Here is a 27,816-nt window from a genome sequence, read left to right on the forward strand (position 1 = left end):
CATATATGAGTTCAGTGTGAAACTACAATTTGACAACATTTCAACATGAGCAGTAGTTTAGTTCTAGCAAAATAATCAGCTTAATGTTTATTTCAACATACATTTTTTGAATCAAACATTGTACCTGGGTACATTAATATTAGTTACTGCATAGTGAATGAACTTGATTAATGAATCACACTGCTAAATAACACTGACATGCTGTAAATATATATATATATATACATGGGTGTTAAAGCATTAACTAATGTAAACAAATGTGACCATAGTAAAGCATTGCTCTGTTTGTTAACATTAATCAATTAGATGCCATGAGCTAATAATGGACAATACTGACAGCCTTTATTCATCAATTAAATGTTTTACATTACTAATATTTCATGAAGTTTTGAAAATGAATGATTTACCTAATGAAAGTGAACTAATGTTAAAGTGTAAGAGCTCAATCTAAGTCTTTTTGTTAAATGTGTTTTTTTGCAATTTTTAATTGAGTAGTACAGTAACTATAGTAAGGTCTTGTGTTAACATTAATGGTTGGTGTGCTAAGAATGAGCAGTATCATTTCTACAGCATTTAAGTTAATGCTACTAAGTATTGTTCATTATTAACTCACGTTTGCTCATATTAAATTAGCATTACCAATAAAATGTCACATTTTGTAAAAATGTTTAAAACCATATATGAATAATGTTAGTCCATGACACTTTGATAATAAGCCTCTTATTTTAACGTGTTAACAATAGTTTAAGACATCATAGATTAAATAGTTTACATTGAATCGCTAATAATCTTTCAGTAACTATAAATGTAGATAAAAGCATCTGCTCATTGCATAAATGTAAACACAAATGAAAGAGATGTCCTTCTTTGAAATCTTTATTTGAGAAGCATTTAAATAGAAAAAAATGGCATATGAAAAAAATATATAAAAACGTGTCTAAAAAGCACAGAATAAATGGACAAGAAATCATTCACACAATCCATATAATATACAGTAAACATCCTCATAATCTTAAAACAGCTAATTAACACACATTCAGCAGCAAAGCAGCATCTTTTCTTCAAGATTTTTTTCTGGTGATATGAGATGAATCTCATATCTGTCAGTGAAGTGAAGATGAGAACTTGTGCCGCGTCCATCAGAGAAGTGCTTCTGTTCTGAGGAAATATGATGATACTCAGATCACGACACACTTTCAACAACAGCAGAAATCATTCTGTCATCGTTTACTCTCCATGTCATTCAAACCTCTATGACTGACTGACTTCTGGGAAACAAGATGCTTTTTGGAGCCCACTGACTTTCAGAAGGAGATATTTTGAGAAAGACGGGACAGGTTTGAATGACATGAAGGAGAGTAAACGATGACAGTGCTTATTTCTAGATGTTTCAGAGTTAATAATGAATGAAGTCTTACTGTAATCGTGAGCTGAAGATGCTGTAAATCCTTCATGAAGCTGCGTGACGCACTCGAGTGTGAACAGAGCAAATAATGACTGACGGCGCTGCTGGATCAGAAAATAATGAAAGAGGAACAATTCTCATCTACAGACTGAAGAAGTCACACAAACACTTCCACGAGGCTTTCTTCAAAAACAAAGCATTTTATATCTCACACTTTCAGTATTGTATTACTGATTAAACTAGTTGGATTTTTTTGTCTTTTCTTCTCAAGATCCTCACTGAAAACTGAGCTGATAAACACAGGGTTATTATAGTTAAAACATTTTTTTTTTTAATCATTCCTTGAAATAAAATACATTTTAACTGATATAAAGTATAAAAAACATTTTATTTCAGCTAATTTCCAAGGCAACATTTCTATTTTCATCTAATTTAAAGGGATAGTTCACCCAAAAATGAAAATTCTGTCATTAATTACTCACCCTCGTGTCGTTCCAAACCCGTTAGACCTTTGTTCATCTTCAGAACACAAATTAAGATATTTTTTATGAAATCCGAGAGCTCTCTGACCCTCTCATAGACTGTAAGGATCCTAACACGATCAAAGCTCAGAAACATAGCTAGGATATCGGTAAAATAATCCATGTGACATCAGCGGTTCAACCGTAATTTTATGAAGCCACAAAGAAACTTACATATCCTAATGATTTTTGTCATAAAAAAAAGTATAATTTTGATCCATACAATGTATTGTTGGCTATTGCTACAAATATACCTGTGTTACTCATGACTGCTTTTGTGCTGCAGGGACACAACATACGGACGAAACATACGGAATGTATAGTAGATATCAAAAACTGGATGACTAGCAATTTCTTACTGCTAAATTCTGAAAAAACAGAGGTGTTAATTATTGGACCAAATACTTTTGCATGTAATAACCTAGATCACTGTCTAATACTTGATGACTGTTTCTCTAAATTCTTTGTCATCAGTTAGGAACCTAGGCGTACTTTTTGATAGCAATCTTTCCTTCAAAAAACATGTTTCTAGCATTTGTAAAACTGCATTTTTCCATCTTAAAAATATATCTAAATTACGACCTATGCTCTCAATGTCAAATGCAGAAACATTAATTCATGCATTCATGACCTCGAGGTTAGATTATTGTAATGCTTTATTGGGTGGTTGCTCTGCACATTTAATAAACAAACTCCAGCTGGTTCAAAATGCAGCAGCTGGAGTTCTTACTAGAACCAGGAAGTATGACCACATTAGCCCGGTTCTGTCAACACTGCACTGGCTCCCTATTAAACATTGTATACATTTTAAGATCTTGCTAATTACCTATAAAGCCCTGAATGGTTTGGCTCCTCAGTATTTGAGCGAGCTCTTATCACATTATAGTCCTTCACGTCCGCTGCGATCTCAAAACTCTGGCCATTTGATAATACCTAGAATATCAAAATCAACTGCAGACGGCAGATCCTTTTCCTATTTAGCTCCCAAACTCTGGAACAATCTACCTAACACTGTTCGGGAGACAGACACACTCTGTCAGTTTAAATCTAGATTAAAGACCCATCTCTTTAACCTGGTTTACACATAATACACTATCACATTTCTATAATTCAAGTCTGTTAAAGGATTGTTAGGCTGCATTAAGTCAACTGGAACCGGGAACACTTCCCAAAACACCTGATGTACTTGTTACATCGTTAGAAGAATGGAATCTACACTAATATTAGTCTTTCTTTCTTATTCCGAGGTCACCGTAGCCATCCAGATCCAGACTGTATCCAGATCAGATGGTCACTGCAGTCACCCGGATCCAGACTAGTGATGGGAAGTTCGGATCATTTTACCGACTCGGACCTTTGAGTCTTGTTCAGCAAAATGAACGAATCTTTTTTCGCTTTTTATGCCGCGGCCTAAGCTTTTGTCCTTAATAGCATTTTTTTCCTTCCATTACTTTTACTTTTATACTTTAAGTAGTTTTGAAACCAGTACTTTTACACTTTTACTTGAGTAAAAAACTTGAGTTGATACTTCAACTTCTACAGAAGTCTTTTTAAACCCTAGTATTTATACTTCTACTTGAGTAATGAATGGCGGGGTGGTGATGGCGCAGTGGATAAGACACATGCCTTTGGTGTGAGAGACCCGGGTTCGAATCCACTGTGAGACACCAATGTGTCCCTGAGCAAGACACTTAACCCCTAGTTGCTCCAGAGGCGTGCGACCTCTGACATATATAGCAATTGTAAGTCGCTTTGGATAAAAGCGTCAGCTAAATGAATAAATGTAAATGAATGTGAATACTTTTGACACCAGTGCTCACCGCTCAAAACACTGAGTTCTTGTCAGGTGCTGAGTTCTGTAAGCTTGCAAAGCCTCTCATTATAACAAAGTGTAGATAAGATGTAAATAAGAGATTCCTTGTGCAGTGCAGAGAGCTTATTAACAGAACATCATGAGATCGCGATGAACTGTAGTGAGTGACAGCTTTTAGTGATTACAGATGGAGAGCTCTTTGTGCACATTCTAAGCTGTTTTGACTGTCACAGAGATATTCACCTCAGTAAAGAAAGTTTTGTGTTTCACTTGATGCTTCAAAATGACTCTCTTGTGTGCTTTTCCTAGGCGCGCTAGTGCAAACTGCTGCACACTTGTATGAATGCGATGACTGGAGTTTTTTGCTTAATAGATTACATTTTGTTACAATTTGTTTCTCAGCAAACCCTACCATATGCCTTAAGAACACTTGGAATACAGAACGAGTTGCATGGGATAATTTTTATGACATCTGAATTATTTTCAATGTGTGTGTGTGTGTGTGTGTGTGTGAGAGAGAGTGTGTGTGTGTGAGAGAGAGAGTGTGTGTGTGTGTGTGTGTGAGAGAGAGAGAGTGTGTGTGTGTGTGTGAGAGAGAGAGTGTGAGAGAGAGAGAGTGTGTGTGAGAGAGAGCGTGTGTGTGAGAGAGAGTGTGTGTGTGTGTGTGTGTGAGTGAGTGTGTGTGTGTGTGTGTGTGAGAGAGAGAGAGAGAGAGAGAGAGAGTGTGTGTGTGTGTGTGTGTGTGAGAGAGAGAGAGAGAGAGAGTGTGTGTGCGTGTGTGTGTGTGTGTGTGTGTGCGCATGTTTATGTGGTTTATGAGGACACAAATTTGTATAATGACATGGGTATGACAGAGGTATTACAATATGAAGGTGGTTTATGAGGACACTGCCTATGTCCCCGTAATTCAAACGGCTTTAAAAAAAAAAAAAAACATACTAAATGGTGTTTTTTTGAAAATTTAAAAATGCACAAGTCTCCTGTGAGGGCTAAGTTTAGGTGTAGGGTTGGTGTAGGGCAATAGCACACACAGTTTGTTCAGAATAAAAACCATTACGCCTATGGAGAGTCCCCATAAACCACAAAAAACAACATGTGTGTTACGGTTCGCCCCACGAAGGGAAGCAAAACAGGACGAGGCAGGTATATCAAAACAAAAGGCTTTACTCAAGGCGATAGCAATAGTGTAACACATACAATAGCAGACAATCAGACTGGGGAGAACACAGGCTTTAAATGCAGGTCATCATTAAGGGAGAACAGAAACAGATGAGGAGCTAATTAACTAATCAGGGAAACTGGGTCAATGGAAAACATGGCAAAAACAGAACAGACTCGTGACAGTTCACCGCCTCCCGGAACGGTGCGTCCTCGCACCGAAAAATGCAGACCAACAGAGGAGGGAGGGTGGAGGTTCAGGAGGCGGGCATGGAGTAGGAGGGATCCGGGCAATAGGGAGCAGGAAAAAACAAAAACATTCGTCCAAGGGGGAGTGGAGGGTGGGAGGAGCCAAGGAGGAGCCCGGAGCAGGGGAAGCCAGATGGCAGTCCAGAGGCCAGCCAGGATGGCGGCCCACGGCGGAGTCGATGGCGGGAGGAGCCATGGTGGGGATGGGATCACCGACACCATGGGACCGACTGCCGGAGATGACGCCGGTGGAGAAGGAGCCCAGGATGGAGCAGAGCAGCCACAGAGCCAGGGTGACACAGATGGGCTGGAGGGCCACGGCGGAGCCGGCGGCTCAGGCGAGAGAGGCGGAGGCGGGGATCCCGAGTGACGCGGTGGAGCCGGAGTGACAGAGGACAACGGTGGAGCCAGAGGGAGGGAGGAACCCGACGGAGCCAGAGGAATGGAATTCCGTGGAGTAGGCAGGGGGACGACTGACCAAGGCGGAGCCGGAGGGACGAGGGAGCCCGGCGGAGCTGGTGGAGTGAGGGGCCACGGTGGAGATGAGGGAGCCACGAGCCAAGGTGGAGCCGATGGATCGGAGGGCCGAGGTGGAGTCCGGGTCTCGCAGGCTGGAGGTGAAGACTGGGGATCCTCCAACCCGAGGTGGCAGATTGCAGGGAGACCCGAATCTCAACCGATCCACCGGGCATGGCGTGCTGAGGGTGAGCTGAGGGGTCTTCCAGATGTGGCTGAGGAGGGACTGATGGGCTAGCTGACTGGTATCGAGGAGAGGGAGGCTGGGAGGGAACACGGGAGGATTCGAGCTGGACGGAACCAGCGGAGGCACAGGAGATTCAGGGCTGGACGGAACCAGCGGAGACACAGGAGATACCGGGCTGGGTAATGCCTCCCAATCAGATCCTCTTCAAAGAAGCCCAACAGTTCCTCAAAAAGGTCTCCAGAAGCCAGCGGTTGCTCACACTCAGTGGTAGATGTGTGGGCTGGGGATTTATCCATTCCCTCGATCTCCACTAAGACTCCCACGACGCACGATGTTGCCGGCTCACACACCTGGTCAGTCGCGTCGAGTTCGGTCTCCGGGGCGATGAGTGGCTCTGTCACTCTCCGTGGTGATGGCTCTATCCGCGCGGCCGGCTCGGGCTCTGTGACTGCGGTGGGCTCTGGCGAAACCTCCGTGCAGCGAGATGGTGAGGGCTGGCTGGGCTCTGGATCGGGAGTGGGACTCGAGCTGTCCTCAGCAGGGTCACCGAAGATAAACAGATCATTATTCTCCAGCACCCACTCCACGCAAGCGGCAAAATTCTCCTTGGGACCGTTCGCTGGCAGGTGTGCCTTACACCGCTCGCTCAGGTTGGCAATGTAGAAAACACAGAGCGAGCGGTCTTCGAAGCGGGTAAGGCACGCCAGGTTGATGAAGTCCTTGGTGTGTTCCACCAGCGAACGGTCCTTCTGCTCCAGGCACAGGAGTAGCATGGCAGGATCCATTCCGGGAGAGAGGGAGAGAAAAAAAAAGCAAAAAAGAAGCAAAAGAATAACGCCGCAAAAAAACTGTTTCGGTCTGCTATTCTGTTACGGTTCGCCCCACGAAGGGAAGCAAAACAGGACGAGGCAGGTATATCAAAACAAAAGGCTTTACTCAAGGCGATAGCAATAGTGTAACACATACAATAGCAGACAATCAGACTGGGGAGAACACAGGCTTTAAATGCAGGTCATCAGTAAGGGAGAACAGAAACAGGTGAGGAGCTAATTAACTAATCGGGGAAACTGGGTCAATGGAAAACATGGCAAAAACAGAACAGACTCGTGACTGTGTGTGTGTGTGTGTGTAAGAGAGAGAGAGAGTGTGTGTGTGTGTGTGTGAGAGAGAGAGAGAGAGAGAGAGTGTGTGTGTCACAAGCAGCAGTTACAGTTGATTGAGTCGACTCATTTCTGTGTGTCTGTCACTAGTTTTACTGTGAGATCAGCTGCAGTGTTCTGCAGTATTTAAGACCCCAGACATCCACACGCTGATTATAGAAGAGAAATCACTACAAAATGATTTTATTAGTAACGGTAACTGTATTTATTCTGTGCACATATAAATGTAAAAAAGACATACAGGAGATGTGTAGAGATCATGTCAGTCCATTACAAGCTTGATTTATTTTTTTTACAAAGAGCTCAACTTTCATGTTTTCATGCACTGATATGATTCGCTGAGTAACTGCTTTCCTTCAGGATGTCACAGATTTGAAGCTGATCAGATGAGGTTAACTAGTGCTCTGGAATCACCACAAACCGTACTAAAATAACCCAACAACATACACTACTGATTAGTATACTACAGTTTGCCTTTCTGTCATTGATTAAGTAAAGAGTAAAGAGTCAAACTGCTTTGCATCTGCATTCTGAGGTGCAACATGCACTAAATACATAAAAGAGACGAATCCCTTCTGTCTCATTAAAAGACACGTTATTAAGCATAATTTGGTTGATTCACAGTTATTAGAGCTTTGGCTAATGTTTGTTCAGGTGAGTTAATATTGCTGTTGTGTTGGAGATGAGGACATGATTTCGTCCCACGCTCGGCCGGACCCCCTCGGGACCCGCGCTCTCAAAGGTATTTCTGTGGCTTTTAACAACAATGCTAATGATGCTAACCCTACTTAGAAACACTAATTTATGTACAAACGTATGTGAAGCCCAAACCCTTACGTCTGCTTAGATAAAAGGCACATCTTACAGTGACACATGAACACACTGACATCAATCTTCAGGTTCTGTGGATTTCAGCAGATCAATGCCATCTTCACCGACTACGGAAAAACAAAAGCAAAGGTTATCATAAAAGAGCTTGCGTTTATTTCATTCCAATAAAACAGCATCATGATATACAAATGAGAGCCACAAAACTCCCTTCCGTAAAAAAGGAAACCGCTTCTATACCATATTAATAACTATAAATGCTCATGATTCACACAAGAGCTGTATTTGCTCATTCATCTCCAGATGTTTTTAGCAGAAAGCATTGGATGCAGTGTGAAGACAATGAGCTAAAAACTGCAGTTTGAGGGTTTGACCTCTGACCCCTGCAGAAGCGTCTCACCAGCTGCGTCTGCTGCGATCTCCTCACCGACGGCTCCTGAAACACACACAAGAAACGTGCTGCTGATATTTCTGTCTGTGAACAGCACAGTATTCGTCTCTGTGAGCTGATGAAATTATGGCATGCTTCGCTGTTTCATACTTGTTTGACTTTATATTATGTTCTCATAAACTGGAATATAAATATGCACCATACTGCATCTCTTTGACACTACATGTCTTCTGAATGGTCAAAAATCTTCAGCTCTTTAAGAAGTCTAGTACCATCCGCCCGTCCGTCTCTGTAGTTAAACCTGCTACACTGACCATAACTCGTGTTTCACGAGACGTTTGGTCTGAGAGCTTTACCTGCACTAGGTTTGTTGTCCTTCTACATGTTGTGTTTGTCAGGGTGTGTGCGAGCGTTAAAATGCTGATTCAGCTCAAATAAATCAGAGAAAAGCACATGAACACCCATATAGTGAATTCAGAGTCTCCCTCACACATGCCTGCACATTCGTTCATTAGCTCATATTTATAAATGTCTGTATCAGAACAGAAGTATTAATACTGATTATCCTTCAAGCTTGTATTAAGCAGTTCTGTCTAACGACCCAGCGCTGTGTGTCACGAACCGCTGCCGTCACTGCAGGACATGCGAAGCGCTCATCTGACACAATCTGAGGCAACAGAGCACACGATTATTGTGGTTTTTGGCACGACACAAAGAGCGACAAAGAGTCAGCAAGAGGCTGTTGTGTACAGTGCAGATGTGAAGAAAACGGTGACATGTTCTGTGTCTAGACTTTGTCTTTGTCTAGACTGCAGTGAACTCTACTCAATCTCTGTTCTGTTACCCAGCACTGGTTATGTACTGCTTACTACAGTATGTGTAGTGACCAGAGCTTTATTTTACTACTCAAGCATCCTGTAATCTGAGGCTTTGGTCTAAAGTGATCAGAAACATTTAAAATAGAGCTTGTTGCTGCTGCAGATGTGAACTGTGTTATTAATCAGTGCTCATTTCTGGATTTCTAGAGCTGATCTGCCCACGTTTCCATGCATTACCCTCTGGAGTGTCTGCGCAGGTCGCGTTCTCCTCTGCAGACTGTGTGACCGCTGCTGCCTCCACCGAGGGTTCTGGAGCTGAACTCGGTTTTACTGCAACTGGTTCTGGAGCTGAACTTGGTTCCTCAGCTGTGGGTTCTGGAGCCACAGCTAATTCTGGAGCTGGGCTTGGTTCCACTATAGCTGGTTCTGGAACTGAACTCTGTTCTTCAACCGTGGGTTCTGGAGCCGGAGCTGATTCTGGAGCTGGGCTCGGTTCCACTGCAACTGGTTCTAGAGAGACAGTCGGTTCCTCAGCAGGAGCTGGTTCTGCACTCGGGACAGGCTCAGACACAGTGAGTTCTGGAGCAGGGCTTCGCTCCACTGTAGTGGGTTCTGGAGCTGATTCTACATTCGGGCCGGGTTCCACCGGAGCTGTCTCTACATTTGGAGGGAGCTCCACTGGAACTGGTTCTTGAGCTGCGGCTGGCTTGGCTTCAGGAGCCGTGTCTGCTTGCTCCAGAGTGGGCTCCGAGCTGGCGTCTGAGGGGTCTTCTGGAGCGGTGGTGAGATCTGATGCAGGTTCCACAGCTAGAGAGGGTTCTGCAGACGTGGAGTCAGTAGGTTCTGAAGCAGCAGGAACATCTGCTGGATCTTTCCCCTCCAGAGGAGCATCACTAGCGCTGACCGCTGTCTGCTCTGCTGCTGAGGCCTCCACCGTCTCGCCCGGTCCAGGACCCAGCTCATCCAGCAGAGCGCTTTGAACTGGCAACTGCATCTGATCTGAGATAGCCTCGACATCTTCTGCTACAAGCCCATTACGAGAGACTGGCAAAAAACACAAGCAGAGAGGAAATAAAGTTTATTTACATGCGTTAAAAATGCAAACATAATTGTCTGTCATCAGAATAAATGTTTTCTTTTAGTGTAAATAAGCTAAATAACTCAGTTTTCTTGACCCACTCTGTAAATTGTGCCTAAAGCAATATCTTTAGGTAAAAAAATAAGCTCAGGCCACATGGATCTGAAGATGCTTCTCAACAGAATTATTTAGTTTTTCATCAAACCCCTGAGAAAATATAGATGTGCTTTTCTTCATACAAGCAGCAAAAATCATATCAGAGTCAAATCCATTGTATATGGTCTGTACAGCAAAATTCTAAGCACATCCCAGATAATTTGTTTTCCCTTGAAAAATGTTTCAGTTTGATTGGAGGATTTTATAGCATTCTGGTCACGACATGAGTACATGACTTTATGCCAAGCAGAAGTTCAGCTGTGCGTAATTCATCATCTACAGACACACACACACACACACACCTCTGTCAGGGTTATGACAAACACAAATCAGCAAGCGCTGACATGTTCAATGATCGGTAGCACTTTAGCTGAACTCAGAAACACGTACTATAGCAATGAGTAAATAATTAAAAACACACATTCCTGCCTCACTGAAATGGTTAATATTTATCTTTACACAAACACTAATGAAGCATCATGGAAGATGCTCTCATGGAGACCAGCAGAAACACTCAGAACAGCAGCATATTGAGTGTCTACTGTTTCCTGTTCGTCTTCACACTTCAAATGCTTTATCACACATATTTCATTCAGGTCATTTCAGTACAAAATTACTTCTTAGGTATATGCTTTCTATTTGTTTTTTATAATCTTTCATAATTGTGGAGTTTGAAAGTCACAGTTATAACAGCATTAACATTCTAACCAACAGCGATGACGTCACCGTCATATTTGCATACTGAATACCAGAACACCATACCTAACTCTGGAAAGGCAAATATAGTTTATAATAAATCATCATTATATTACATTGAGATTTTGATTTTTGATTTCTAGACTGGTGGTTCAGGTTTGAGACTCGCCACTGATTCTGGACTGACAGAGAGAGAAGAACATCCTGCTGTCCAGTCCATGGAAATGATCATTCTCCAGTCAGCTGTGTGAGAAATGAAAGCTGCACGATGAAACAATCTCCATTTCCAAAAACTCAAGCAATTTCAGTTTAGAAACCTGGTTTTATATTTTGTGTGTGTGTGATGGAACAATGTGTGTCAAATTACACACACACTCACAAAGCATCAAGCACGCCTGGAGGTTTTGCCCTGTTCAGAGCTCCTTTCCTCAAATGCTGTGATGAAAAAGTAATTTCCTGATGGTCAGCGGCGCTGAGGAGAGACAGCAGCCAAAGATGACAGACTCTAGAGCAAACAGTGAACAGACTAACACTGAACAATATGTCCCTCTCTGTCCATGTGGAGACTTAGTGTGTTTGTACGCATGAACACGTCATCAGCAGCAGAGCCACCAGAGACGCTCAAACACACATCAGTCATCAGTCCGACCGCGGTCATCGCTAGTCCATCAAATCTCTCTCAACAGGTGCTGTATTATTTGATGCCCTTTCATTCTTGTTTTCCCTCATTATGTATTTTAATCCATGTTAAATGAACCTTCTTGCCTTGCTTAATGCCTACACTAAACCCAAACCCTCTCCTCCAAAACCATAAATCTAACCATGAGCCAAGCTTTGATCCTGAACTTACTCAAACATGAGGATCTCTCTCTCTCTCTCTCTCTCTCACACACACACACACACACAGTCCATCTTCAGTGTCAGAGCCTGAGGAGTGTGTTTGCATCACGCTCAAGTTTTTTGGAGTTGTGCCGCTCCTGAAACCCAGCGCTGGATCTGGTGTGAAGGTTTACTCTCAGAACATGTGAAATGAATTCTGTGATCATCTCAGCTGCTTTCTCAAATGAATGGACAGTATTCCTCTCTGTGAGAGTTTGTATCAGTTTTCATATTGTGTGTGAACTTTACACAACGACACAAACCTATGAGAGAAACAAGAGAAAACAGGCCACAGAAACATGCCATCATGATGCAGACAGTGTTCAGATAAACAGGGTAAAGCAACGACTACATCTCACGGAGCGAGTCTCTCTGTGCTCAATGGAAGCACCGATGTGAAAATGATCTGGAAACACAGAGGACTGGTCAGACCAGAGAAACAGATCGATGCCTGGGGCTGCATGTGTCTGTCCTCATATCCATCATCTGTTTAGGGATCCTACATACAGCCCAAACTCACAGACAACAGCTGGACAGACACAAACATAACCTTGCATATGTAGGATATGAGTTGCAATAATTAAAGAGCGTTTGGCATTGTCAGTAACTCATGCACAGGTTTGAAAATATCATTAGGACAAGCTTTTATCAAACTGATTTAGTTTAATAGCGGTGTGTGTGAAATGACTTACGCAGAGTTTCTCCGTTCGCGTCCTCCGCTTTGACGCGCGGTCGGTTCTCCTGCGCGAGCGCCTGTGTGCTGGAAGATGAGCAGCCCATCCTGACCGAACCACTCGAGCTCTGTCTGCAAGCAAAATTTCCTGGAGTTTTTCAACTTTTTTTTTATTATTATTATTTAAATAGCGCTCTTCAGTGCTAAGCGCTGAATATGCCGCCTATGTTCCTGTCAAACAGACGCGAGCGGAATGAGACGCGCTGGAGCTGACGCGCATGCGCTGTTCGTGCCTGCATCTGAATAATCACCTGAAACACTGTAAATTCCAAGAAAATCTATACACACTATATGTTTCCATCCACAGATTCGAATTAAATTTATGCGCAAAACTGGAATATCGCATAAAACATTGGCGAATAAAGCACTGTTTTTTCCTAATTTTCATATATGATCAGGGGCGTAGTTGGTAACCCCCCCAATAACCAAAACTAGCAAGTTCAACCCCCCCGATATTTATACCACGGTTAATGGAAACCTAGAATCAGGCTATTTATTAATTATTTTAACCGCGCCTTCGGCGCTTTTATAAGCACAAACGTCACGTACGAACCGATCGGAGCGCTTATCAGCACAATATGACTGAAGTGCAGTTCTTTTAATTGTGCACGAGCTGCGCGCGAATAACCCTATACTCTGTGCGCGTTCACCAGCGCGCTCAGAAGTGTGAGAAGATTTGCGCGAGCCATTCCTATCGTGAAGCTTATGGTAAAATATGCGATCTATTTTAATTCTGCGATCTATACTCTGTGCGATATATTTGGATCTATTGAGAAACTGCCACTTTAAAATGCTATGTAGAAAGTCGAACATTATCTAAAAAAAGGCATAAACTAAAAAGACTGATGAAAAGAGGAGAACAGATAATATTGCACCAGCACTAACATAACATTAAATATTTTTAAACTTCTCATGACCACCTTTACTATAATTTATCACGTTTTATTGTAGGCTTATATAGTGTGGTAAATTTAGTCTAACTTGTAGAATTTATAACAGATAATCTGTTAAGGGAATAGATTTTTCCCTAAAGATTTATATTACAACTGTGGCATGTTGTAGCTATTGTTTCTAAAGGCTATTGTTTCTCATAACAAATGCAATATAGATTAATAAAAAAAGTCATTATTGGCCTGGTAATGATTAATAGGCTAGCCTTATTATAACAAATGCTTTAGTTAAGAACTATGGTGCTTTTTCATAAGAGCAAGCACAAGTCAGAATCGAGAGCCAATGGGTTCTAATGATGAGTGATGGAGAAACCATGGCCTTCAGATATTCCAATGATGGCACAGATTAAATCATTAAGAGCCCAATGAACTGTTAAGGAGTAAGAAATAAAATCAATATAAGAAAATGTTTCAAGATTCAAGAGTTTTATTTGTCACATACACAATTATACAGAGTATAACCAGCAGTGAAATGTAGGTCAGGTCCGCTCCAAGGACAGTGCAATTATATAGAATACAAATATTAAGAAGAAGAAAAGTAGAAAAAAATTAAAAAAATAAAATAAAATAAAAGAATAAAATAAAATAAAAAGATAGATAAAAAATATAAATATAAATGTGCAGGTCAGTATGTTGTTGACTTAAATAGTACTAAGAGGAATGTGCAAAATAATGTGCAAAAAAGTTGTACAGGGTATATAATAGCAGCAATATGAGGTAGAGAAAAATTATGAATAGCTTATTGATATGGTGATATTTACATGGAGTCAAGTGATGTTATGACACAGAGTTAGAGTTTAGGAGCCTGATGGCCTGGGGGAAGAAGCTCCTCCTAAGTCTCTCAGTTTTTGCCATCAGGCTACGGAAGCGCTTACCAGATGGAAGCAAAGTGAATAGCTGGTTACCAGGGTGATTAGAGTCCTTGATTATTTTGACAGCTCTATTTTTGCAGCGTTTGAGGTAGATGTCCTGCAGAGAGGGGAGAGCAGACCCTGAGATGCGCTCAGCTAAGCGCACAACTCTCTGTAGTGCTTTGCAGTCCTGATTGGAGCTGTTTCCATACCACACTGAGATGCACTGAGTCAATACGCTTTCTATGGTCCCTGAATAGAAAGTTTTCAGGATTGCTGGTGAGACCCTGAATTTCCTCAGCTGTCGCAGATGGTACAGTCTTTGCCTGGCTTTCTTTACCTGTGTTTGGATGTGTGTAGTCCAAGTCAGGTTCTCGGAGATGTTTACACCGAGGTACTTGAAGCTGCTCACCCTCTCCACAGGGGTCCCACTGATCATAAGAGGAGAGTAGGGCTGCTGCTGTCTCTTCCTGAAGTCCATGATCAGCTCTTTAGTTTTGCTCACATTCAGAGAGAGACAGTTGTCCTGGCACCATGATGTGAGTCTCTCTACCTCGTCCAAGTATGCGGTCTCATCGTTGTTGGAGATGAGGCCCAGAACCACAGTATCATCAGCGAATTTGACAATAGATGTGGAGCTGTGAGAGGACACGCAGTCATGCGTGTAGAGAGAGTAGAGCAGGGGACTCAGGACACAGCCCTGTGGGGCTCCTATGTTCAGAGTGATGGAGTTTGAGGTGAACTGGCCAACTTTCACCACTTGAGGTCTGCCGGTGAGGAAGTCTTGAATCCAGTCACAGAGTGAGGAGTTTAGGCCGAGGTCTGTGAGTTTAGAAGCCAGCTTGATGGGGACTATAGTGTTGAAAGCTGAGCTATAGTCAATGAATAGCAGCCTTACATAATTTCCATTGTTGCTATCCAAGTGTGTGAGGGAAGAGTGGAGAACGTGAGAAATGGCATCGTCCGTGGATCTGTTTGGGCGATAGGCAAACTGAAGAGGGTCCAGAGTATCAGGGATGGAGGAGCAAATGTGGCTCTTTACAAGTCTCTCAAAAACCTTCATGACTATAGATGTGAGGGCAACTGGGCGATAGTCATTCAGGCAAGAGGGTTTATTGTTCTTTGGCACAGGGATAATGATGGATTTTTTGAATGAGGTGGGAACCACGGCGGTAGCAAGGGACTCATTAAAGATAGAAGTGAACAAACCAGCGAGCTGATCGGCGCAGGACCTCAGAACACGGCCGGTTATCCCATCAGGTCCGGCTGCTTTCCTGACGTTCACTCTCTTTAGCGCCCTCCGAACCTCATCCTCCGACACGGTGATTACAGGATCATCGCTGCTCTGCCTGTTGCTTCCAGACGCGCTGGTCGGCAGAGATGCGCCGCCGCCGTTGCCATCGAAGCGGCCGTAGAAGATGTTTAACTCGTCGGCCAGCAACGGATCTGCTCTCACCTCCGCGGAGGATTTGTTTCCGAAGTCACAGATGGTCCTCAGTCCCTGCCACATCCGTCGAGAGTCGTTGAGCTGGAAATGAGACTCAATTCTCTCTCTGTATCTGTGTTTGGCGGCTCTTACTGCGCGTCGGAGAGCATAGCACGATGCTTTGTACTCGCTCGTATTCCCAGACAGAAGAGCCTCATTGTAAGCGGCGGTGCGTGTGTTAACCGCGGCACGGATTGTTCTGTCCACCCACGGTTTTTGATTGGAGAATGTCCTTATCGTTATTGTTTCTGTAGCTTGCTCGGTTAGCGTGTTTACGAAGCTTAATGCTACATCCGTGAACTCGCTGACGTCAGAAGAACTCGCCCGGAACATGTCCCAGTCGACGTCATCAAGCGCCGCCTGCAAGGCAAGGCAAGGCAAGGCAAGTTTATTTATATAGCACATTTCATACACAGTGGTAATTCAAAGTGCTTTACATAAAAGAAAGTGAAATAGACATTAAAATCAATAAAAACATGGAAATAAAAATAATAAAAACAAAGAATTTTAAAATGATATAGAAAATGATTTAAAATAAATTTAAAGAAAATGATTATACATAAAATGTATTGCAGTCAGTTCGGACATATAGCACAGTGCTCATTCAACAAATGCACAGTTAAACAGATGAGTTTTGAGTCTTGATTTAAATGTGGCTAATGTTTTAGCACATCTGATCTCTTCTGGAAGCTGGTTCCAACTGCGGGCTGCATAATAGCTAAAAGCAGACTCCCCTTGTTTTGTGTGAACCCTTGGTATTTCTAACTGACTCGATCCTAATGATCTGAGTGGTCTGTTTGGTTTATATTCAGTGAGCATATCAGCAATATATTTAGGTCCTGGGCCATTGAGTGACTTATAAACGAGTAAAAGTACTTTAAAATCAATCCTAAATGTAACTGGAAGCCAGTGTAAGGACTTGAGGACTGGTGTGATATGCTCAGATTTTCTGGTTCTAGTCAGAATCCTGGCAGCAGCGTTCTGGATGAGCTGCAGTTGTCTAATGGTCTTCTTGGGAAGGCCGGTGAGGAGACCATTACAGTAATCCACCCTGCTGGTGATAAAGGCATGAACAAGTTTCTCCAAGTCTTGATTGGAAACAAAACATCTAATTCGTGCAATATTTTTGAGGTGATAGTATGCGGATTTAGTTACTGCTTTGACATGACTACTGAAACTAAGGTCTGTCTCCAGAATCACCCCAAGATTTCTGACTTGATTTTTAGTTGTTTGACCCCTAGAGTCAAGGTATGCATTCACCTTGAGAACTTCATCTTTGTTTCCAAATGCAATGATTTCAGTTTTCTCCTTGTTTAACTGAAGAAAGTTCTGGCACATCCAACTGTTAATTTCATCAATGCATTGGCAGAGGGAGTCAAAGGGGCTGTAGTCATTTGGAGATAAGGCTAGGTAAATCTGGGTATCATCAGCATAGCTGTGATAGGCAATTTGGTTCTTCCTCATTATCTGACTTAGTGGGAGCATATACAGGTTAAACAAGAGCGGTGCAAGAATTGAGCCTTGTGGGACTCCACATGTCATGGCCGTCCACTTAGACGTATGCTCTCCTATACTCACATAATAACCTCTCCCTTCTAAGTATGATCTGAACCATTTGAGTGCCATCCCAGAAAGCCCGACCCAGTTTTCCAGTCTCTCTAAAAGTATGTTATGATCGACAGTGTCAAACGCAGCACTAAGATCTAGTAGTACCAGCACTGATATTTTGCCAGAATCAGAATTGACGCGAATATCATTTATTATCTTAACGAGTTCTGTCTCTGTGCTGTGATGTGCTCGGAAACCAGATTGAAAATTGTCCAGGTATCCATTTGACTTTAAGTAGTTGTTCAGCTGATTAGAAACTACCTTTTCAATTATCTTACCTATGAAAGGAAGATTTGATATGGGTCTATAGTTGCTCAACATGGTGTTATCAAGATTGCGCTTTTTCAGAAGGGGCTTAACAACTGCAGTTTTAAGGGAGTTTGGAAAAGTCCCAGAAAGAAGTGAGGCGTTCACCACTTCTAAGAGATCAGCTTCTAAACAGTTAAGCACATTTTTGAAAAAGGTTGTGGGAAGTGTGTCAAGATAGCAGGTTGAAGATTTAAGGTGCTGTACTATTTCTTCCAAAATTTTGTTATCAATTTCTTTAAAAACACACATAGTCACTTCTTTTTTAAATTGCGGTCGAATCTGTGTGACCTCTGCATAACTTGAGGATGTGCCAATCTCCTTTCTGATATTATTGATCTTCTCAGAAAAGAAGGAAGCAAACTCATTGCATTTGCTGTCGGAGAGCATTTCACTGGGAATCTGACTTGGGGGGTTTGTCAGTCTCTCAACAGTCGCAAAAAGAGTGCGGGTGTTGTTTAAGTTACTGTTTATAAGGTTTGAAAAGAAAGTCTGTCTAGCTGTGGCTAGTTCCACATTGAAAGCATGAAGGCTGTCTTTATAGATGCTATAGTGAACTTCGAGTTTCGTCTTCCGCCACATCCGCTCAGCTTTTCTGCATTGTCTTTTCATGATCTGAACTGCTGTTGATTTTCTCCAAATTGATTTCTGTTTCCCCGTCTTCTTGCTGACCTTTATTGGGGCAATATCATCAATAACATTCTTAATTTTTGAGTTAAAAGACTCCAGGAGAAGATCAACAGAGTCTGCAGAAATGCTTGGTGTTAATGATATTGCCTTCATAAATAGCGCACTAGTGCTGTCGTTAATGCATCTCTTTCTGATAGAGACAGATCTAGATTCAGTGGTGACCGAGATCAATATATCAAAGAAAATACAGAAGTGATCAGATAGTGCTACATCCTTAATTACAATGGATGAGATGTTTAGACCTTTACTGATGAGTAAATCTAGAGTGTGTCCACGATTGTGTGTTGGTCCGTGCACATGCTGACTCAGGTCAAAAGTGTTTAAAACAGTTATAATTTCTTTTGTAGTTTTGATTTCTGCATTATCTATGTGAATATTAAAATCCCCTGCAATAGCAAAACAGTCAAACTCTGAGGAAATCATTGATAACAGTTCAGTGAAATCATCAACAAAGGCTGGAGAATATTTTGGAGGCCTGTAAATAATGATAAACAGGGTGTGTGGAGCACCTTTCAGCACAATACCTAGGTATTCAAAAGATGAATATTGACCAAATGACATTTGCTTGCACTGATAAACATCTTTAAACAGAGCAGCTACACCTCCACCTCTCCTAACAGTCCTGCAGACACTTATAAAATTAAAGTTAGGAGGGGCTGTTTCAGTGAGGACTGTTGAACTGCAGCTGTCTTCTAACCATGTTTCATTTAAAAACATAAAATCCAGGTTGTTTGTGGTTATTAAATCGTTGATCAGAAATGATTTATTTTTAAGTGAGCGAATGTTTAAAAATGCTAACTTGATGGAATTACATTTTGTCTCTACAGCAATCTTAGATTGATGCATTATAGGCCGCAGGTTAGATGGGTCAGCCGTACGGCTTGAGAAGGCCTTAGACTTTCTATTGCTTAATAAAACAGAAATAGAGGAGGCTACAGGCACACTGGGTTCCCGCTTGTTCTGTAAACATTTGTGAATGTTGCTGCTAATATAGCGGGGACCCGACACACATCACTGAGAGCTGTTATCAGTTGTTTTTGGTTCACCTACACCAGATGGAGAGGGGTTTGGGCCCTGACGTTGTGGCAGCGGCCGGAGAGCTCTCGCAGGAGGTGGAGGGTGAGCTGGGCCTGCAGTCTTTGGTGGTTGTGGGGCCCGCCGTTTTTTAGTTGATATCTGGGGACTTGAAGCGAAAGAGTGGGAGAGTTTGGTCCCAGCATACACCAGTTCCTCCATTTTCTGTGAGAAGCTTAGAAGTGGAGATTCTGGGGAGAGTGATAGTGTATCTGGTGAGCAGGGCTCTGGCTCTGGTGTTTCTGCTGGCTGTGAGATGTCGTTCTGGCTTCCCTGGCTGTTTTCCAGAAAGTCGTCCTTGGGTGCTGAGTCTTGGAGCTGTTGTAGTACGTCACAGTCTGCATGTGATGAGCTCTGTGGGCAGGGCTCAGCTGGGATGTCCATGAGCAGTGCTTGTTGTGGCTGCGTGGTGTTATCAGTGTCCTTGTGGGATGTGTCAACCACATGTTGACTCAGAAGCTGACATGTAGTCCTGTGGTCACTCATATACTGTCCAGGTGTGTGTGTGCCATTCAGGCCGAGTAGATTGGCACACACCGCTGACGGATGACGGAGGGAGAAATAGATATTGTCCTTAAGCACTCTTGCACCGAGTCTGTTTGGGTGGAGGCCATCTAGTTTAAACAGTTGTCTGTTGCCCCGGAAAAGATTGAAGTTGTCGATGAAGTTGACTCCTTTTATACTGCAGGTTCTTTGTAGCCATGTATTCAGCCCAAGCAACCGTGAAAACATGTTAGTTCCCCTTGCTGGGAGTGGTCCACTGATGAACGACTGAACTTCAAGACTTTGAAGCGTTTCAAAGAGTTCACTGAAATCCTTCTTAAGGAGTTCTGACTGCTCCTTCCGAATATCATTCTTCCCCACATGGATGATGACTCGATTTGCAGTCTTGTGCTTCATCAGAATGTTCCGAAGTTCTTTGTTCACATCAGAGACATTTGCTTGAGGACGGCAGTATGTAGTTGTAGTCCTGCAACTGATGTTTCTGATAATAGAGTCGCCCACTATCAGAGTCCTGGGCTCGGCTGCGCTCTGAGCTGAAAGCCGCTGTCTGCTCGACCTTGAGCGCCTGTTAGTAGCGATGTTAGCTGCTGGCTGATTCGATCCGTGTTTAGTCACATTTGCGGATTCCTCACCCACATTCATTAATGGTTCAAATCTGTTCTCAAGATGTATTGGGGGTGGTAGAATGCCAGTGTTTACAAGTCTTGTCATAGCCGTATCTGGGGTAGAGGATGCTACGGCAGCAATACGAGATACTCGTGATAATCTGATGTCTCGATTGCCTTTGGGTCTCGCTCCCTGTTTGTGCCATCGATTTGTCTGTCGATCTGTTTCGGCTTTTTCCTCTACACTTTGTATAAACTTTTGAGATTCAGAGGACTCACCAGCTGTATGCTGAGGGGGTCCGTGATGACCGTCTGCTGTGTGTTCCGCCTGTTTTGGAAGTCCAGCAAGTAACTTTGTTTCAAGAACCGCAATCCTTTGTAGAAGTTTGTGGCAGTTCATGCAGCAAGTAGATTCCACGAGAGGCATTTTCTCTAGTCTGTTTGAATGTAGACAGCTGTATTTTTCCGTCTTTGGAATGTAAACTGCTGGGAGAAAGTCTTAAGTTTCCCCCAAAAAAAATGTGTTGTCTGAGCACTGTGCTGATCTGCTGAAGTTAAAATCTTGGAGAGATATGAGAAAAATGCAAAAATAGGGAGCAAAGCGGAGAGCAATAAGCAAGAGCGTCCGAACAGTAGCAAAGCCGGAAGAGAGACACTAAGAGAGACAGTATGCCTGCAGCATAGTCTCTGAGTGGGAGGACCAGCGCGTCACTACTCTCTGCACCGGAGGTTCCTGAACGAGCCTTTGTTTGTATCTCGGTGTTAGAAAGATGGCGGCATGGTCCGATTTGCCAAAAGTCGGTAGTGAGCGGGCTTTGTAGGCATCCTTGAACTGAGTGTAGCAATGATCCAGTGTGTTTGGTCCTCTAGTTGGACAGGATACATGTTGATAAAAGTTCGGCATGACCTGCTTGAGGTTGGCTTTGTTAAAGTCCCCCGCGATGATGAAGGCAGCGTCAGGATGTTTGTTAATGTGGCCGCTGAGCACATCGTGAAGCTTAGACAAAGCCAAGCCAGTGTCTGCCTGTGGTGGAATGTACACAGCAGTAACAATGATCGATGAAAACTCCCGGGGCAGATAAAATGGGCGGCAGATAATGGAAAGATGTTCCAGATGAGGCGAGCAGGAACGCGACAGAATGGAGATATTCCTGGGGTCACACCATTTCTTGTTGATCATGAAACATACTCCTCCACCCCTGGATTTACCGGCCTCTGCTGTTCTGTCCGTCCGAAAGACAGAGAAGTTATCACTCGGCATTACAGCAGTGTCCGGGACCTAGGACGAAAGCCACGTTTCTGACAAACAAAGGATGTTACAGTCCCTAATGTCCCGTTGGAAACTAATCCTGGCTCTAAGATCGTCCATCTTATTCTCCAAGGATTGGACATTAGCGAGGAGAATGCTTGGGAGAGGAGGACTGTGAGCCCTTTTCCTGAGTCTGACTCGAATTCCAGCGCGCTTCCCGCGGTGTTTCTTGATCCGTCGCCTCGGGGGGGTGTTGTTTATCTCCGCGTTCCGAAGAATCTCCAGAGGCCACGCAGGATTCGTGGATAAAGTGTCCTGAAACAGGTTGGTGTAGCGGTTTCCAATGTCCAAAAGTGTATCTATGTTGTAGGTGATCAGTGCCGACGTGAGATGTGTAAAAAGAGAAAGTAAAACTAAGTAAAAAGGAAGGTAGAAGCAAATTCTCAGTGGAGCGAACCTAACGGCGTCCGAACACAGCGGCGCCATCTTTGTTTAGTGTTAAATTGACTTCCCATATTGAAGTCCCGTATTGAATTAGAACATTCTGTCAACCTATAGCCTAAGTGTCTAAATAATATAAAATACATTATATCCTATGTAAACAAGTAATTGATAACTAGACCATTTTACAAAAATAAACATTTAAGCAAACCAACAAATAAATAAACCTTAAGAGGGAGCATGACCCGGGGTCCACTTCAACCCCCCCCAATGTTCAAACCAAAACTACGCCCTTGTATATGATAAATGACTTGCGCCACAGAGCCACCCTATCTGCCCTAAATAGTATTGAAAATTACTAATATCACATAGAATTTAGGATGGATCGTGTACACATTGGGACGCAGGCCTGGTTTCACACACTACACCTGGGCTGCGTTCAGTCCCGAAATAACGGCGCAAAACGTTTGTGTGACCAAAATCAACAGAGCATTTTTTTGTGTCTTTTGCACTTATCTTAAAAAAACTGAGTTCGTATCGCCGGCGATACAGCCGACCCCAAAGGGTTAAACGGAAACGGTGGTATGGCAGCTATGGCAGCTGAGAAGGCCGTTCTTTGTGTTCTTTTTGAAGAATTTTCAGAGCCTGATGAAATCGGTATGAATACATTTTTAATACTGCAAAATACGCTCGATGTTACAGTCACTGCCGTCCAGAATAAAAGAGAACATCCCAGTCGAGTGAAGGGATTTGTGGAAACTGTGGTTCCTAATTATTCTGATCCAACATTTGCCTCGCATTTCAGGATGAAAAGACATTTCAGGTGAAGGATAATCCACTTCTTACCTCCGAGACTGTGTTATGATCGAAATGACCTTATTATTTTCAAGATTCAAGATTCAAGATTTTTATTTGTCACATACACAATTATACAGGGTATAACCAGCAGTGAAATGTAGGTCAGGTCCGCTCCAAGGACAGTGCAATTATATAGAATACAAATATTAAGAAAAAGAAAAGTAGAAAAAATAAGAGGAATAAAATAAAATATAAAAAAATATAAATATAAATGTACAGGTCAGTATGTTGTTGACTTAAATAGTACTAAGAGGAATGTGCAAAAAGAATGTGCAAAATGTTGTCAAGGGTATTTAAATAGTAGCAATATGAGGTAGAGAAAAATGATGAATAGCTATTGATATAGTGGTATATACATGGAGTCAAGTGATGTTATGACACAGAGTTAGAGTTTAGGAGCCTGATGGCCTGGGGGAAGAAGCTCCTCCTAAGTCTCTCAGTTTTTGCCATCAGGCTACGGAAGCGCTTACCAGATGGAAGCAAAGTGAATAGACGGTTACCAGGGTGATTTGAGTCCTTGATTATTTTAACAGATCTATTTTTGCAGCGTTTGAGGTAGATGTCCTGCAGAGAGGGGAGAGCAGACCCTGAGATGCGCTCAGCTAAGCGCACAACTCTCTGTAGTGCTTTGCAGTCCTGATTGGAGCTGTTTCCATACCACACTGAGATGCACTGAGTCAATACACTTTATATGGTCCCTGAATAGAAAGTTTTCAGGATTGCTGGTGAGACCCTGAATTTCCTCAGCTGTCGCAGATGGTACAGTCTTTGCCTGGCTTTCTTGACCTGTGTTTCGATGTGTGTAGTCCAAGTCAGGTTCTCGGAGATGTTTACACCGAGGTACTTGAAGTTACTCACCCTCTCCACAGGGGTCCCACTGATCATAAGAGGCGTGTAGGGCTGCTGCTGTCTCTTCCTAAAGTCCATGATCATCTCTTTAGTTTTGCTCACATTCAGAGAGAGACAGTTGTCCTGGTACCATGATGTGAGTCTCTCTACCTCGTCCAAGTATGCGGTCTCATCATTGTTGGAGATGAGGCCCAGAACCACAGTATCATCAGCGAATTTGACAATAGATGTGGAGCTGTGAGAGGACATGCAGTCATGCGTGTAGAGAGAGTAAAGCAGGGGACTCAGGACACAGCCCTGTGGGGCTCCTACGTTCAGGGTGATGGAGTTTGAGGTGAACTGGCCAACTTTCACCACTTGAGGTCTGCCGGTGAGGAAGTCTTGAATTCAGTCACAGAGTGAGGAGTTTAGGCCGAGGTTTGTTTAGAAGCCAGCTTGATGGGGAATATAGTGTTTGTTTAGAAGCCAGCTTGATGGGGACTATAGTGTTGAAAGCTGAGCTATAATCAATGAATAACAGCCTTACATAATTCCCATTGTTGCTGTCCAAGTGTGTGAGGGAAGAGTGGAGGACGTGAGAGATGGCATCGTCCGTAGATCTGTTTGGGCGATAGGCAAACTGAAGAGGGTCCAAAGTATCAGGGATGGAGGAGCAGATGTGGCTCTTTACAAGTCTCTCAAAAACCTTTATGACTATAGATGTGAGGGCAACAGGGCGATAGTCATTCAGGCAAGAGGGTTTATTGTTCTTTGGCACAGGGATGATGATGGATTTTTTAAATGCGGTGGGAACCACGGCGGTAGCAAAGGACTCATTAAAGATGGAAGTGAACAAACCAGCGAGCTGATCGGCGCAGGACCTCAGAACACGGCCGGTTATCCCATCAGGTCCGGCTGCTTTCCTGACGTTCACTTTCTTTAGCGCCCTCCGAACCTCATCCTCCGACACGGTGATTACAGGATCATCGCTGCTCTGCCTGCTGCTTCCTGACTCGCTGGACGGCAGAGACGCGCCACCGCCGTTGCCATCGAAGCGGCCGAAGAAGGTGTTTAACTCGTCGGCCAGCAACGGATCTGCTCTCACCTCCGCGGAGGATTTGTTTCCAAAGGCACAGATGGTCCTCAGTCCCTGCCACATCCGTCGAGAGTCATTGAGCTGGAAATGAGACTCAATTCTCTCTCTGTATCTGTGTTTAGCGGCTCTTACTGCGCGGTTCTCCGATAGAGTGGCTCTGTGGCGCAATTTTTATTGTGAGTATTAGGCTTATCATTATTGCTGATCACTGTTGTTGTGCTATGATATTGTAATATTTACCATTATATAATCAGAGGAGCATAGAAAAGTTTATGAAAGTGTCACTCCACAATACAATAGCAAAATATATAAATATAGTATTTTTATGTTACATTAATCAGTGTCACACCTTCCTAAGGAAAGGATATGGATCAGAAGACATTGCAATTACTACATATTTAGACAGACTTAAAGAAGATCCAGATCTATTCTTGTGCTCTCATTTTTTCAGTTATTTTGCCTTTAATGTAAATAAACATTTGCAAACAATATACTTGCTCTTGTGAATTTATTTTGATGTTAATTACATTTACTTACAAATTCATCATCATCATGTTGATATGCTATGTTACTATAAAACTCTTACGACAAACATGTTTTCTAATATCTTCAATTGTTGTGTATACTGAGCTGCAGCGGACACATATTAAATGACTTCACTTGGACCCATTGTGCAGCTGTCTCTTTAATACCACCTGGATTATATACATGTTGCTGCTGATTGGGATGACATTTCTGACACACCCACCAAACAAGAGAAAGCGTGTAAACCCTTCATTTAGGCAAGAGGAGGGGCGACAGTGGAGGCGCCCGTAGTGTCTGCCTTGCGTCTCATTAGGGAAAGGGACAAACACCTGTGCTGTATTTCTAACGGAATCTATAAAGGTATGAGATCTGTAGTTGTTTGGGATTTTGTATGTGAGTGCTGCTGAGCTTCTTGCCGAGGCTACCGTGCCGGGACGTGCGTGAAGTGATTGGGAGGAATAGTTTGTAGTTGTGGGTTCCCTTGTCTTCCCGAGCGCTGCACCCCATGTCCGGTAGTGGGTAAGAGGGCCAGCAGCCCATTATCTGCCTTTATGGTTTATTGAATTGGGTGTATATATGAAGTGTTTCATTCGCCGGGGTGTCCTGGTTTGATGTGATTGATTAATTGTTACCGGTCCCCCGGCGTTTGTGTGTGTGTGTGTGTTTGTAATTGTGTGTGTGTGTGTGTGTGTATGGGGTATTGGGGCAGGTTATCATCTTTCATGTGCCATTTTTCATATTGTTTTATATTGATGACGGCTAAGTGGTTAGCCAGAGTGGTTTTGGCCCATACTGAGTGATTTTGTGGTGTGTATTTAAGTGTGTGATTTAACTGATGCACTTACGGATTTGTGTACCTTTTGGTGTTTGCTGTGTAATGAAATTGTGTATAATTGGCGGGCACATGGACAAATTTTAAGGTGTTGAAACTCTCTGCTGAATACTTCCTGCTCGCCGACTGTTTATTTATTGTAGGTAATTTGTGATTTGTCAAATACATTATTAACTGAAGTATAGGCCTATATGTGATAACCATCTTAAACTGCTGCTTTGCCCTTTGGAGGTTTTAATATTGTAGTATTATTGTATAAGAATAAAAGTGCCATTCATTTATTAATGTTGTGTTGTTGAGTCTCTTGCTATTCGAGTCAAGTCTGCTTTATTGTCAATTCTTCCACATGTATGGCACATACATACAGAGAATTGAAATTGCGTTACTCTCAGACCCTTGGTGCATACAGTTAACATTGTAGTATCAAAGTTCAGTCTTGCATGGGGTAAAGGAGGGGAGGGGAGGGGAGGGGAGGGGGGGCAAGGACGGGAGGGAGTTCAGCTTCCTGAAAGCTCGTCTGCGGGCTGGCTTTCTCTCGGATCCTACCTATGTTTCGTTTCACGGCTGCTCTGCTACCTGGCGCCCGCTGGACTTGATCTACCGGTGGCTTCGTCCTGTTCTCCCCCTACACCTGAGTCCTGTTTCTCGTGCTGGTCTCCACCGAATCGGCATTGTCTCTCGAAGACGGGGAGTAACTCACGGAAATTTGAGCTCACTGAAACGAGCGCCCTCATCTCCTGTTATTATTTCTCCACCGAAGATGGCATTATTAAATGCCCGCTCCTTGGTGAATAAGACCTTTTTATTAAACGACTTTTACTCATCTCACAACTTGGATTTTATGTTCATCACGGAATACTGGATAAAGGTTGGTGATCTAACTCCTTTTGCTGATCTGATCCCCTCTGACTGTACATTTTTTAACTCTCCTCGTCTGAGTGGACGCGGGGGCGGGATAGTAACAATTTTAAAGAACTCTCTCTCTGCGCGCTGTCGATTGGTCCCTGTAACGACCTTTTCCAGTTTTGAAGCTCAGCTTCTTCAGTTAGACTGGAATGGTCCTGTATGTTTAGGAGTGATCTACCGTCCACCGCACTCTTCTAAGGATTTTATACAGCATTTCACTGAACTGGTCGGCAGTATTGCCACTAATTACAATCGCTTTTTATTGGTGGGTGATTTTAATATCCATGTTTGCTGTCCGTCAAACCCCCTATCACATGACTTTCTTAGTCTTATTGACGCTTTTAATCTATCTCAGTGGATCATTGACTCTACTCATATTCAGGGCCATACGTTGGATCTTGTACTGTCATATGGGCTTG

The 27,816-nt window shown here is 43.1% G+C and overlaps 1 protein-coding gene across 1 annotated transcript; it reads right to left on the reverse strand.

Annotated features, from left to right (window-relative positions):
* Positions 1–7,193: 7,193 nt before the first annotated feature.
* LOC306878238 (uncharacterized protein) lies at positions 7,194–12,783 on the reverse strand. The gene is made up of 4 exons (XM_079430455.1): positions 12,548–12,783; positions 9,284–10,090; positions 8,238–8,273; positions 7,194–7,947 (listed from the first exon to the last, which is right to left on the reverse strand). The coding sequence occupies exons 1-4, from the start codon at positions 12,633–12,635 to the stop codon at positions 7,898–7,900; spliced, it is 981 nt and encodes a 326-aa protein (XP_079286581.1). The 5' UTR covers positions 12,636–12,783; the 3' UTR covers positions 7,194–7,897.
* Positions 12,784–27,816: the final 15,033 nt, after the last annotated feature.

Source organism: Barbus barbus (genome assembly GCF_936440315.1).
Source record: "Barbus barbus genome assembly, chromosome: 12".
NCBI classification, from domain to species: domain Eukaryota; kingdom Metazoa; phylum Chordata; class Actinopteri; order Cypriniformes; family Cyprinidae; genus Barbus; species Barbus barbus.

Bases quoted from the DNA above. Each gene is read 5' to 3' on its own strand.
- LOC306878238 (XM_079430455.1), bottom strand. From the start codon at position 12,635: ATGGGCTGCTCATCTTCCAGCACACAGGCGCTCGCGCAGGAGAACCGA. The intron at 10,091-12,547 runs GTAAGTCATTTC...GTTTTTTGCCAG, and splicing joins CGCGAACGGAGAAACTCTGC to TCTCTCGTAATGGGCTTGTA. The intron at 7,948-8,237 runs GTGAGACGCTTC...GTTTTTCCGTAG, and splicing joins GATCGCAGCAGACGCAGCTG to TCGGTGAAGATGGCATTGAT.